We start from the raw sequence: 13395 nt of genomic DNA on the forward strand, positions 1-13395 counted from the left end.
AAGCCAGTCCCTCCAGCTGTATTTTGGATCCTCTTTTCTCCTATCTTCTGAGGAATCTCCCATGAGTTTATCTATTGTTTCCTCTCAGCTGGTTGGGTATCTCTCACTCTACTTGCTCAATCACTACTCAATCCTTTCACTCTTCAGGGGAAACCGTTTTAAAAACATTTAAGTTTGTCTTTATTTCCTCATCTCCTCAAGGTTTTCAGTCCAGGTCCCACCACTATCTGAAACTGCTCTCCTTGATGTCCTTGGTAACCAGCATTTGTGATGACCATTCTCCATGAAAAACTCTGCCACTGACTCCATGATCATTTATCTGGTTTTCCTCTGCATCTCTGACTGCTCCTTTTTAAAATAAAATTTTTGACTACACCACACAGCATATGACATCTTAGTTCCCCAACCAAGGATTGAACCTGCACCCCCTGCATTGGAAGCGTGGAGTCAATCACTGGACCACCAAGGAAGTTCACTGTACTCCTCTGACCACCTTCTCACTTACGCTTTTTTCTTGGCAGTTTTATCCATATCCATGAAGTCACCTACCATCTCTCGGCCAATCACATCCTTCTTCGTTTCTCCTGTCTAGACTATGTTGCGGATACTCAGAATACTGAATGCAGGGTCACCATTGAGGCCTGGTTCTCTTTATTTCATATTTCAGTGAATGGAAGTACGTAATTTCATCTGGTTATGTAGATCAGGATTGTAGTCATCTCTGATACTTTTGCTTTGTGTCTACATAAAACCCACCACCAACCTGTATCAGTTTTACTTTCTAAATATCAAAGGCATCACTTCTCTCCAACTTCACTGTTTCGCTATCTCTAGCCTTAATACTGGAAGGCTTCCCTTCTTTCATTATTGCTTCCTCAAATTCATTCTCATCATAGCAACCAGATTCATCTTTTCAAAATACAAATCTGGGGAGTTCCCTGGCAGACCAGGGACTAGGACTTAGACTTCCACTGCTGGGGCCCAGATTCAATCTCTGGCCAGGGAGTTACAAAAAACCAACCACCCCCCACCCAGCCCCCATGCCCCAGATATCCAAATCTGAACTTGTGTAAAACCATTAAATAACTTTCAGTTGCTCTTTTGGTAAATCACAAAATTCTTAAAATGGCCTGACTTCTCCTAAGTTCTGGGTCTCTGTTCATTTAGCTCCCTCTTCAGCTAACCGAAAGGGCTTGGACCTCTTCTTTTTGCACAGGTCTTCTGTACAGTCCCCTTCTATTCTTGTGGATTTATCATCTGGCTGATGGCTGCCAGGTCTGTCTATGCGCCTGGCTCCTTACACGCCCCTTCCCTCTGGGGACCTTCCTCACTGTTGCCATCCTAGTCCAGAACACTGGAAGGGGTTACTACATGATTTTCTCCCTGATCGGTTTACCCTCCCCGAACCTCTGCACTGCAGCCAGCGATTCCTAAAACCTAAATATGACTCTACCACTTCCCTGCAACTACCTTCCAGAGCTCCTCATTTCTGTCAGGCTAATCTGGAAGTGTTTCTCAAGGGAAGCACTGGTACTTGGGGCAGTTGCCCTAAGCGTTACAGGATGCTTAGCACCTCTGTGCCCACTCCTCCCAAACCCCTTCCTTTACCCCATTTCCAGCCTCCTGGGTGGGGGGCAGTTCTCTCCCATGAACTGCTGCAAGATGTGCTGCCCCTCCTTCTCCACCCATGGTATGGTGCTTCTAACCAGATCCTGACATACACGGGGGCTGCCACAGGCAACTAGTTTCCTGTGTTCCCAGTGTCCTAGACTGGCTGGCCAAGGATCTGTCATCAATGCATGACTGAAGGAAGGAGGGAGTGCGAGGGGCCTGGAAGGCTGAGGGACCAAATATCTGCCACCATGGGCAGAGTGCGCCCTCTGGTGACCACAGCCTTCCCCATGCTGGGAGACAAAGACCTGTAGAAAGGGTGACGCCCAGCCAGCACAGAGGCATTTTCCTGCCTCTAGGCCTCTTCTTCAGACCTAGGTATTGGATTATGGAACAGTTAGGGACAGACAGCAGTCTGGCAAGTCCTGTGTCACTATGGAGGCCACTCCCCCACGGCCCTACCCTGCTCCTATGATGCCATCTCCCGACTCCATCCTCCTCCCTTCCACATTCCCCACTCCCCAAGTGAATTCTACCCAAGGCAGCTGCCCACATCAGCAGTGTCCGTCTCCAGCCCTGAGGCCCACCTGCTGAGAGCCCATGAAGGGCTCACTGGTGACAAACATTAAGGGTTTGTGACTTAATCCAAAGGCAGTTCTGTCAGCATTTTACCAGATAACTTCTCCTTCCATTTAAAAACTCTTTACTTTTGGAATTTATGACTCTTCTGGCTGCTTCCTCTAAGTCTCCTTTCTTTGCCTTAAATGCTGGTACACTACCAATGATACACTGATGGTGCTCAGATTTCTATCTTCAGTCTAGGTTTCCCTACTGAACTCCAGACCCATGCACTCAACCTTCTGAATGACCCACAAGTACCTCAAATTAAAGATATCCCAAGTTCAACTCTTCACCTCCCTCTACCTCTTTTTTTTTCTCATTTACTAGCTAAGAGGCACTCCAAATGAGATAAATATGGGTTCTAGAGTCAAGAGGACCTAGATTCTAATCTTAGCTCTGCCCAAGCCATATTATCTTGCCCATGTTAATGTCTGAAAAACCTGAGTTCCCTTCTGTAGAAAGCAGGAATATTTATGGCTACTGGTTCCCCATCACCTAGAGAAAGTCTAAACTAGAAGACTCTTAGATATGGCCCTAGCCTAACTCACTAGACTCAAATACCAGTTTGAGTTATTTTTAGTTCTTCGAACATACCAGGTATATAGCAAATGCTGTGTGCTTTCTCTGGACATTCTTTCTCACACTAAATCCTCACTCTTCTAGCAAGTTACTACCTATCATCTATCCTTCAGGTTTGAGCTTAGACACCACAGTGTCTGGGAAGCCTCGCTGGCTTAGGCTCCCCTCCCAGGATAGTGGGAGCTGTCTCATTCACCATCATATTCTCAGTATCACAGGACCTTACGTTACATTTGTATTAACTGAAGGAAAGAAGCAAGCAAAAGACATAGTTTCCAAGAGTGTGTATTACACAGGACCGAGTGCAAGAAATGGCAAACAAGTTCTATGTTTGCTTTAAAAGCTCATCAGGTGCCAATGCCGAGTCCTGATGCTTCTGAGGGCTCCCTGGGTCTTGGCCCTTCTGGAGCAGGCTGGGCCCAGGCTCTGGGGTGAAAGGGCAGCTCTTGCATGGAACGTCCTGCCTCCTGTCACCTGAGGCATCAGGCACTTTGGTGGTGCCCTGCGCTGGCTCCTCTTTCTCTCTCTGTGCACACTCAGACTCCCATAGCCAGCTCTGGCTGGGAACCTCACAAGGCGGATGGGCCAGCCCAGGGGCACTGGGTGGCCATGACTTCCCCTCCTGTCTGGGGGACAGGTTTGCAGGGTGGCCTGGAGTTGTAGTTTCCAAATCTTGAGAGTTGGCTGGCCCATCTTCCATTGCTGCCTTTCCGGTCGGGGATGGCCTGTCAGGACCCTTGAAGAGGAATTTCCAGGACCATGGGTCCAGCTCTCCAGGGGTGGAGGCAGCGGAACAGCTGGCAGGGGTGAGTCCTGAAGAGCTCGGACAAAGTGCTGTCAGTGCCTGGGTGTGGAGGTGCTGGGCCTTCCAGCAGCCTTCAGCAGGGACGGGGTCTGTGGGGCCAGCCTTCCCCAGATTGGGGGTTGAGGACAAGGAGCTGGAAGCCTCTTCAAAGGCCTGTATCATCCCAAGCTTCTTCTGGGGGACACCAGGGCCTTCCATTCTGGGAGATCCCAGTGTGACCCCGGTCAGGAGGCCTGGGACCACTGGGCCCTGGCCCCTGGGATCCCTGGGCAAGAAGGCATCCTCTTCTTCACCCTCTCCTGCTCCTCTGAGGGGTGGATCCTGGCCCGCTTCTTGGTGGGGTACCAAGCTTGGCTCCTGAACACCTTGGCCGTTCTCAGGCCCCTCATCAGTGTCATCTTCCGAAGAGTCAACTTCCCGGATGGCTTCCTGCTTCTGCAGCGACTCTCGCCGCTCAGCCCGGTCCTGGCGGAGGGTCCCTAGGGCCCGTGAGGGAGCAGCCTGCAACACCCCTTTCCCTGGCAGCGCCCCCTTTCCAGACAGCACACTCCTGGTCCCAACTACCTCCAGAGGGCTGACTTCCCTGGGCGGCAATTCCTTCTTTAGCTCGGGGTGGGGCAGGTCAAGGCTCTGTTTTCGAGAAGTGGCGAGCTTCTTCTCAGAAGCAGCCAGAGCAGCCGCCAGTTTTTCAGCCGACTGCACCCTCTTAAGTAGTGGTGAGCGGGGCGGCTCCGCGCTCTTGGGCCGTGAGAGCTGCCGGCCTAGGGGAGGCGACAAGTGGAGCTTGGGGAAGGCCTGGGCCCCGTGGCCGGACAGGGGTGATGGGGAACGCTGAGGCGAAGCAGCTGGCGGTGGTGAAGGGGTGTGGGCCAGTGGTGACAGCGGGATGCTGCCTGCTGACTTGCGCCTTGGAGAGCGGTACTGACGTTGGAGCTTGGGCGCCAGACCGTGGAGGGAGCTCGGTCGTGTGTGCCCAGAGCCGGCAGGAGAGCTGGGCACGCTGGAGCTGGGGGAGCTGCTCTGTGATGAATTCCCCCCCACTTTGCACAGACAGACACACACACAGAGGTAGAGGAGTTAGCTCTTAGAACTGACTGAGGGGAAAAACAGGGCTTAGCCCTGGAATGTCCCAGATCATCAAGGTGACCCCACCAGGAAACCAGAGCTCGGGCTACAGACATGAGGTCATCCCCCACCTGTCACCTCCTCCCCAGGACTGCTGGATCTGCTGGGGGTGGGCTGAGCAAGAGCCTTGGAGAGGGACGGGGTGAGATGCACAGAGGGCCCAGGACTCCGCCACCTCCAGGGGGCTGCTCTGCAACCTGCGGGGAACCCTCCATACCTGAGTGCACAGCTTCAGGGGTCACTCGGTAGCCCTGCGTGGGAGAGCGGGGAGAAAGGCTGTGGCTGTGTGTGGGCGAGCCTGGCCCACTCTCACCGGATGATAGGGAGCGGTTAAGGGAGGACAGGCTGCGGCTGGTGTGGAGCAGGGATGCCTGCTTGGTGATCTTCCGGAACAGGGAGCTCCTTTTTCTGCTGCAGAATGAGGTCAGAGGTGGTCTGAGCTCTGACCGGGGCACAGCACACACGGGCCCGGGGCTGGGGTCCCCAGCACACACTGGCCCTGGCATGGCTGAGAGCAGACCCCTGTGACTGAGTCTGGCTCACCTTTCTTGTCCATCCTTGCCCCGGCTCCGCTTGCTCCTTCGGGCCATCTTGGCCTTGTAGCTGCCCTTCCGAGCGGGCCCCACCTTAATGGACGTGTTCTCCAGGGGAGTTGTTGAAATAGACACCTTGTTTCCACTCTGGGGAACAGAACATGTGCCCAGGCTCAGGCCGCGGCCATGTTCCTGCCCCGGTCCCTTGCTCCCGGCATGGCTGTGCACAGCATGAGCTTCTGCCTCTGCAGCACCAGGTCTGAAACAGGGACCGCCTCCCCTCTTCACAGAGCAGGAAACAGCTCCACTGGAGCCCGAGTGGCTCAGGGTTGGGAAGAGAGAGAAGTGGCTCACAGGCCTATCCTCCATTCCACAGCTTGGCAGGATCCCTGCCTTGGTCAAGGAGGGTGTCACCTTCCAGTGAAAACTCTCGGTTCCAGCCACCCCCATGTGTATGCACACCTATCTTAAGGGCCAACTGTGCGTGTGCCCCCACTCCCCCATGGCCAGTCACAGACTCTAGGCTGGGGTCACTCAGGGGTTGCAGGCGGCACACCCAGCACTGACCTTCAGGATCAGCTCCACCACCTCTGTGTGCACCAGCCCATGCACGGGCTCCCCATTGACGTGCGTGATGAGGTCCCCCTGACGCAGCCCTGCCTCACTGGCTGGACCTCCGTCCTCCACATGCTGTGCCGGGGAGAGAACAGTCCTCAGTCTGGAGCCTGAGCATGAAGCGTGGGCCTACTTCTGCTCATCGAGCTGTGATCCCCTCTGCCCCACCCTTTGACCCTGGAGGGTGGTGTGGGCAGGGACAGAAACAGGGACAGACAGGCCCTAGTAAGAGGCAGGAAGAGGAGTGATGAAGCTGGGGGACAACAGGTCTGGACGGCCCAACATACCCACACCATGTGGTGCACGGTGTAGACATCTGAGTCACCCATGTAGACACGGATGGCCCGTAGGGTGAAGCCATACTTCTTGCCGGCTCGGTGAATGACAATGGGGGGCCGTAAGCTGCTGAGGGCTGGCAGGAAGTCCCTGCTTGGAGAAGAGTCCCTGGATGATGGGTTGGATGACTGGGAATGTGGGGACATGGGGCTGGCCAGTGGAGAGCAGGAGTGGTGCTCTGGAGAAAGAGAAGCTGGGACTTAGCGGGTCCACGCTCGAGCCTGGCCCATTTGGGCTGTTGCTCCCACATAGCTCTAGGCACAGAGCCTGCCTCCAGCCCTGTTTTCCCCACAGCCTCCGGGCAGTAAAGCCCCTTCATGCGCCCAGACCCTCACAGACCCAGGAGGTGATGGAAAATGGCAGTGAGCATTTGCTGAGTGCTTACTTATATGTACTAAGGACCATAAGAGCGCTTCATATTTGAATGTCACAATTATCCTATGAGCTACCATTATGGATATTCACATTTTTTGATGAGGAATTTGAAGTTCAAAGCAGTTAAGCAACTTCCTCAAGAACAAGGGCCCTTTAGAGATGGAGCCAGGATCTGAATGTAAGCTCTCTGCCTTGGAGCCTGCACTTGCCACACAGTGCTATCTGTCTTCGGGTGCACACACATACACCCCCTGAGACTGACACTCCCATAACAAACGGACAGCAGTGACACGCAGTCTTTCGGACATCTGCTCCTCAACACAACACACAGACACACCTGCTGGGGGGAGACCCCTGGCCACAGGCCCACAGAGAGGCCAAGCCCCTTGCTATGAATCCTGATCTTCACTCCCGAGGGGGCTCACCGGCAGGAATGAGGAGGGACAGGGCTGTGGCTGAGGCGGACTTGATCACTTTGTTGATGGGGCGAGCGGTGCGCTTTTCTATGGAGTCCCCAGAGAGCAGCCGGTGGCGGGCCCTGCGCACTGCCAGGTCGCTGATGGCCTTGGCTGTGGCTCCCTCCGCTAGCTGTGGGGTTCCGCGGCCTCCTCGGGTCTCCATGGCTGTGGACCAAGCGAGCAATGAGGCCCACTGTGCAGCTGATCCCCCCCTCCGCAACATCCCCCCGCCTGCCCCCGCAGCACCCCAGCCAGGCCCTCCACTCGCGGTGCCGCACCTGGGTTGGGGGCGCTGCTCTGGCCTGCAGGCTCCTCCTCCAGCTTCAGTCGTCGCTCTGCCGGCCTTTCCAGGGCAGGCCCAGACATTCCTTCTCCAGACAGCGGAGTCAGAAGCCATGAACCCTCCTGCTGCTGCCTCCTGGAGGCGCCAACAGCCTCCTCAGTGCCCTCCGGGAAGCGAGGCACGTCCAGGAGGCCCGAGCAGTGGCGCCGCACTGTGAGTGGAGGGCTGGAATCGCTCTCCGTGTGAGACGACTCGGACACCGACAGCCGCTTCCGTAATCTGGGAGACACGAGGCCGAGGGTGGAGGGCCTGGCGGCCTCCCTCCTCCAGCTCAGGCTTCTTCGGGGGCTCGGCTCACAGACCCTCCCTCCGGGAGCCGAACGCGCGAAGCCCCCTCACGGCATCACATCCCTCCCCATCATCGGTGACCGCCCCACGGATGGCCGTGCCGCCCACCCTGGCCGAGCTCTGAGCGCTCACATCTCAGGGGAGCCGATCACCCAGCTCCGCTCTCGGCCCCTCAGCTCTGCCAGGCCGTCCGTGCGGTCCTCCTTCTCCTCACTCAGGCTGCGCTTGGTGGGGGGTGGCGTCCGGCGCTCCTCGAGCAGCGAGAGCCGCTCCATGCTGCTGTACACCTGAGGGCACAGGACGCCTGCCGGGATGCCCAACCACCACACCACGGGCCACAAAGGATCCCCGGCGCCTGGAGCCCAGGAACTGGAGCTGATTCTCCCCTTTCCTCCCCTGTACACAGCTGATGGACATTCAAGGAAACAGCCATTCCACTGGTCTGACCTGGCCCCACCCAGCATCTCATACCTCAGGGCCCTGAGTAGACCTGGAAGCATTCACCCCGCACAGGTGCGGCCCTCTCCCCTCTTTTCCTGGAGAGAGCGCTAGCCGGGCCCCCTTAGGTGTGCCCAGCACACCCCTCAACAGCTCTGCTCCTCCCAATTCTCCAGCTGGGGCTGCACCGGTCGCACCTTGCTGAACCTTGGAGAACAGGACGAGAACTGGCGAATCTCAAGGCAGCCATCCTCACTCACTTCCTCCTCGTCCTCCGAGTCCACGTGGTGGTATCGCTCTGAGCGGGCTGGGACACACACAACAGTGCCTTTCAGAGGCCCTGGTGTTGGCCTCTTTCAACCCCATCAGACCTCAGGAAGGCCTGGAGAAGTGACTCCCAATACCAAGCTCAGGGCACACAAGTGTCTCTGGGTGCAGGTAGGATTCCCACTCCTCCCTGTCCCACCAGTGGCCTTACTGTCAAAGTAGCTGGTATCGTCCTCTGACTCCAGCTGAGGGATAAATTCAGCCTTCTGGCGAAGAAGTCCTGTCCAGTCCAGACCAGTGAAGAATGGGTGCTGCTTCACCTCATAGGCACTGCCTGTGGACAGGGATGGTTTGGGCAGGTGGAGTCCAGGTCAGCACATCCAGTGAGAACCTAGTTCCCAAGAGGCTGGGCCTGGAGGCCTCAGCTCCAACAGCATCTTCTTCAGCCCACAGGGAGCATGGCAGTCAGGAACCAGGGGTGCTGCCCACACCTGAAGCCTGAACCTCCCAGTTACATGGACAGCCCCGCCCCTCCCTCTTGCAAGTGCTGAGACAGCTTACTGGGGCCTGTCCCACCTGTGCCCAGTCTCTCCAGTGGGTTCTGGTGGAGCAGTTTGGAGGTGAGATCTTGGGCGTCCGGCGGCAGTGCATCGTCCCCCTCAGGCCACACAATCTCATCTGAAGAGTTATCGGGGTGACAAGGGAAGGAGTAGGTTAGAGAAGGTCTTAGAAGTCGCGGGCAGAGTGGGGAGCTGGAGAAGAGGGTCCTAGGATAGGATATGCCATGGGGAGGTATAAAGGGCCCAGTCCAGAGCCCTGAAAGCCTTGCCTGGGACACATTTCCTTTAAGTTGCACAAGTTCCTCTCTCTCTGGGGGAATCTCCCACATCCTTGACCACGGCTGGCTCTTTGATCCAGAGCGGCCACTGAAAAGCAGTGGCGTCCCCTCTTCTGATCTCTAGCTCACCCTGCCTTTATACTCCTGACACATGTACACTCACACACACACACACACACACACACACACACAGAACTCACACTCATGGCACAAGTACACCCATGCACATATGCGGGATCACAAACAATCAGAACAAGTGCTAGGTGACACACAGGGTGTGCACGTGCACATCTGAAGCAAGCACACCAAACACACACATAAGAATTCAGAGCAAGAACTCGTAAGCCTCACAGATGCTTGTGTAAATCATATTTGTGGATCTGGATTCTGTCCCCGCAGTGGGCTGGAGAGATAGTACCTACCACTGATCACTTGCCCAAAGAGCTCCTCCGGAGTGTCTCCAAAGAAAGGGACGCAGCCCACCAGGAACTCGTACAGGATGATGCCCATAGCCCACCAGTCCACTGGCTTCCCATAGCCCTGCCGCAGGATCACCTCAGGCGCAATGTACTCTGGGGTCCCACATACCTGGGCACAGAGAAGTTGGGGGGCTCAGCATCCTGAGACGGTCACCTGGCATGGGTGACAGGATGGGTGGCTGGGTGGGTGGGGGTGCTTCCGCTTCTGGAGCAGAAAGTCTCTGAAGGAAGACTCAGTGCACTCTGGTTAATGAGCAGGAGTGACAGGAGCCCCAGGCTACCAGAGCTGGCACTATCGGTGGGGTGAGTCTACGTATTTCCTAACTAACTGAAACGTCTAGTTCTATCCCTCTTGACATGTGGTGCCCACAACTGGTCTCTGCCCTCCAGCCTCCCAAAGAACAGATCCTGTGGCCACTTGACTACTACTACTTATGAACAGTCACAACCCGAAATATCAAATCAGGAAATGCCCAGAGGCTACTCTCCAGATGCAGCCTAGTGGAGACTTGGAACTGTGTTCCCAGGACATAGGCGCCGGGGGAGCTCTGCCCTTCACTGAGGCCAGGAGGCTCAGGATCGACCTCGTGTTGGCTCTGAGAGTGTCAATGGTCCTGTGACCGGTCTTCTCTGAAGCCCCAGGAGGAAGATGATTTCGGATTTCCTATCCATCTGATTCTCATAGGCCACCCTGTTTCCAAAGGTGCTCCCTCCCTCGGCACCTCCCTGGAACCACATACAGGAAAAGACAGGCGCCCTCAGTCTTAACACTGAGCTGCAGGGGAAGCATGTGGCCCCCAGCCCTTACTCTGCAGCCTGGAATTCAACCCCCAAAGTCTCAACCGTTCTTCTTACCTGCTTGTCCAGGAACTCCCGCGCATCCTTTTCAATGTGGCCTTCGTACAAGTTTGTGGTCAGACTCATGAGGCCGATTTTGGAAAGGCCAAAATCTGTGAGCTTGATGTGACCCATGGATGTAATCAGCAGGCTGGGAAACCAGAGAAACAAATGTCTGGATTTATTTCCTGGTCTTCCAAGAGTGCTGACTTTAGTATACTCCCCCTCTCCCCACTCAGGCAGGGGGACAGGCAGCTGTGAGAGAACAAACAGCTCTAGCTGTGTAAGAACTGCACTCTGCATGAGCAACTAACCTGCCTTTTGCCCACCAGCCCGCCAAGTCACCTTTGTTTACTGCCCTTGACTGCACTCTTTACTAAGGGAAAGTATCAGCCGGCTGAGCAACAAGCTTTCTTCTGCAAGTGGTCAGCCCTGTCCTTAGGCTCCAGCCATGTCCGGTCCCCTCTCCTGACCTGGGGGGCTCGCAACACCCCAAATCAGGGAGAGGGGGAAAGGGGCACAATGATCTCATCCCACATCTACAGCTGGACTTGGGAGGGCTCTAAGATCTCACAGGGAACTGTCTTTTCCCCTTCACACACTCTGCCTGAGCCATTTCATTTTGTGCCAAAGGCTTCAGCCCTGCTACCCCTGTATTCCCTAGTATCTCCGGCTCTGACTTCTTTCATGAGCTCCACACCTACTCACTGCCAGAAGCCCTACAGGCACCATGAACTCAACCTGTCCAAACAAGCTCATGCCTCCAAATGGGTCCTCTTCTCAGTGAAAAGCAGTGTTTCTCTTACCTACTGAGCTCTTTGGTAAGTGCTTTAGTGATTGCTTATAAAAATATTCTGGCTCATGAAAGGTCTTATAGAGGAATAACACAACCAAAGCAGGTATTATCATCCCCAAGAGGAGGAACACAAAGCTCAAAGAGGTTTAATTTTCACCAACCCGAGCTCAGAGGGTTAACGAGCTCTATGAATGCAGTCTGTCTAATGTCAAAGCGGCTTTCCATCACAGAGGTTTATCACTCCGGCCTCAAGACGGAAACGTGGAAGATGTCCCAGCCTGCTCTCTCACCCCAGCCTTACCATTTCCTTCCCACTTCCCCATCCCTCTCTTCTCCCGCCTGACTCTGCTCCTCTCTTCTCCCGCCTGACTCTGCTCCAGGGCAGGCAATGCTGTTTGGGGCCTAGTCTACCGCTGTGGTCTCACCACCTCTTTCCATGGGCAGTGATCCTCCTAAACCTAAATCAAAGTCTGAGTGTGTCACCCTGTGGTTAACAGACCCTTCAGAGACTCTGTGTGTATTCTGCGCTTAGTCGCTCAGTTGTGTCCGACTCTTTGCAACCCCATGGACTGTAGCCCGCCAGGCTCCTCTCTGTCCATGGGAATTTTCCAGGCAAGAATATTGGAATGGGTTGCCATGCCCTCCTTCAGGGGATCTTCCCAACCCAGGAATCGAACCCAGGTCTCCTGCAACACAGGGGGATTCTTTGCTGTCTGAGCCACCAGGGAAGCCCTGGGTCACAGATTCTCTAGGACCCTTTAAAACTCAACACAAACTAAATAAAAGGTCCGTTGATGGTCCAACCCTGCCCCTCAATCACTACTCTAACAATCTCAGCTTCAGCCATACTGTACTATTTGTAGTTCCTCATACCTGTCTGTGCCTTTGCATATCCTGCTCCTCAGCATGACAGAGTCACCCACACTGACTTAAGCTCTATAGAGCAGGGACGAGAATACAGTGCTTGGCACGGAGCACATGTCAGTAAATGTCAGGCCACTTGCTCTGCCATCTACTAGATGTGTGGATTCTTTTGCTCCTGCTTGGGTTCTTGGGTAGAGCTCCTCACTGATTATTTGATGTCACCAAAGCCTTACAGTGCCCCTGCTGGACCTTGCTGTCAATGTTCTTTGCATCTGAGGATAGTCAGGGGTTAGAGTACCAAGCCCAGGTGCACACCCACATGAGTAGCCATTTGGGATAGATTCAAACATGCTGTGTCTGCCTTCATTTATCTTGAGACCCTAGACAAGGGACTCGGAGAGTGGGCATACTTGTCAGGCTTGAGGTCACGGTGCACGATGCCATAATTGTGTAAGTACTCCAGGGCTAGCACGGTTTCTGCAAAGTACAGGCGCACCATGTCCACAGGCAGAGCCCCGATGTTCTTCAGCAGCGTGGCGCAGTCTCCTCCTGCAACGAGCCCGGGCTGCCATGAGGGAGGGGGCCAGCGCCCTGCTCCCGATGGTCTCAGAGGCCCCAGGGGAGATGGCATCACCAAACTCCCCGGTGCCAGAGACGGTGACTCTAGCACCCCTGAGACAGACTGTGGACAGGAGCAGGAGTAAGAGGAATCGGCCAGGGACTGTCAAGGCCAAAAAAGGAAGGAACCCAGGCCTCTATGCCTGTAAGTTGACTTGTTGGGACAGGACTAAGTTATTTTTGGGTGGGAATCCTGTTTATTGTAAACACGTCTGGCTGAGATTTCAGCATGTAAGTTATTTCCTTCCTGTTGGCTGTCCTTTAGTTTTGAGTACAGTAACATTGTAAACTCCCAGCACATACCCAAGGAATTAAAAGGGGAGTGTTGTTCAGCTTCAAGACTTAGGCAAAATATCTTTGGAAGCTGTACACAGCCCTGACGAAGGGAGAGGGAAGGCCACCGGAGAAGCTGTGCTCCACTCTGCTCTTCTGTGCCGTCCCGAGCATGCTGTGTGCTCTTTAAGGGGTGCCCCTCTAAAGCCCATCTGTTGGGGTGGCAGCCTGCCTTTCTCCCAAGGGCCCAGATGCAATCCTCCCAGCGACTGACCCTGGGCATGGGTGGCTCTACT

The 13395-nt window shown here is 54.9% G+C and overlaps 1 protein-coding gene across 6 annotated transcripts in view; it reads right to left on the bottom strand.

Moving 5' to 3' along the window:
• Window positions 1-3065: 3065 nt before the first annotated feature.
• MAST2 (microtubule associated serine/threonine kinase 2) overlaps window positions 3066-13395 on the bottom strand; it is a 205195-nt gene continuing 194865 nt past the window's right edge. For 4 of the 6 annotated variants that reach the window (XM_065913941.1, XM_065913920.1, XM_065913957.1 and 1 more), the window contains 14 exons: window positions 12619-12757; window positions 10567-10699; window positions 9655-9820; window positions 8971-9072; window positions 8606-8728; window positions 8325-8434; window positions 7822-7976; window positions 7337-7620; window positions 7026-7223; window positions 6177-6403; window positions 5842-5964; window positions 5285-5421; window positions 4959-5152; window positions 3066-4656 (listed from right to left, as the gene is read on the bottom strand). In XM_065913941.1, coding sequence (XP_065770013.1) covers window positions 3137-4656; window positions 4959-5152; window positions 5285-5421; window positions 5842-5964; window positions 6177-6403; window positions 7026-7223; window positions 7337-7620; window positions 7822-7976; window positions 8325-8434; window positions 8606-8728; window positions 8971-9072; window positions 9655-9820; window positions 10567-10699; window positions 12619-12757 — 3611 coding nt within the window. In that variant the 3' untranslated portion in view covers window positions 3066-3136. The remainder of the gene's footprint in view (window positions 4657-4958; window positions 5153-5284; window positions 5422-5841; window positions 5965-6176; window positions 6404-7025; window positions 7224-7336; window positions 7621-7821; window positions 7977-8324; window positions 8435-8605; window positions 8729-8970; window positions 9073-9654; window positions 9821-10566; window positions 10700-12618; window positions 12758-13395) is intronic. The other 2 variants (XM_065913949.1, XM_065913930.1) reach the window with 1 other exon arrangement.

This window comes from Muntiacus reevesi, chromosome 1, assembly GCF_963930625.1.
Source record: "Muntiacus reevesi chromosome 1, mMunRee1.1, whole genome shotgun sequence".
Classification (NCBI taxonomy): domain Eukaryota; kingdom Metazoa; phylum Chordata; class Mammalia; order Artiodactyla; family Cervidae; genus Muntiacus; species Muntiacus reevesi.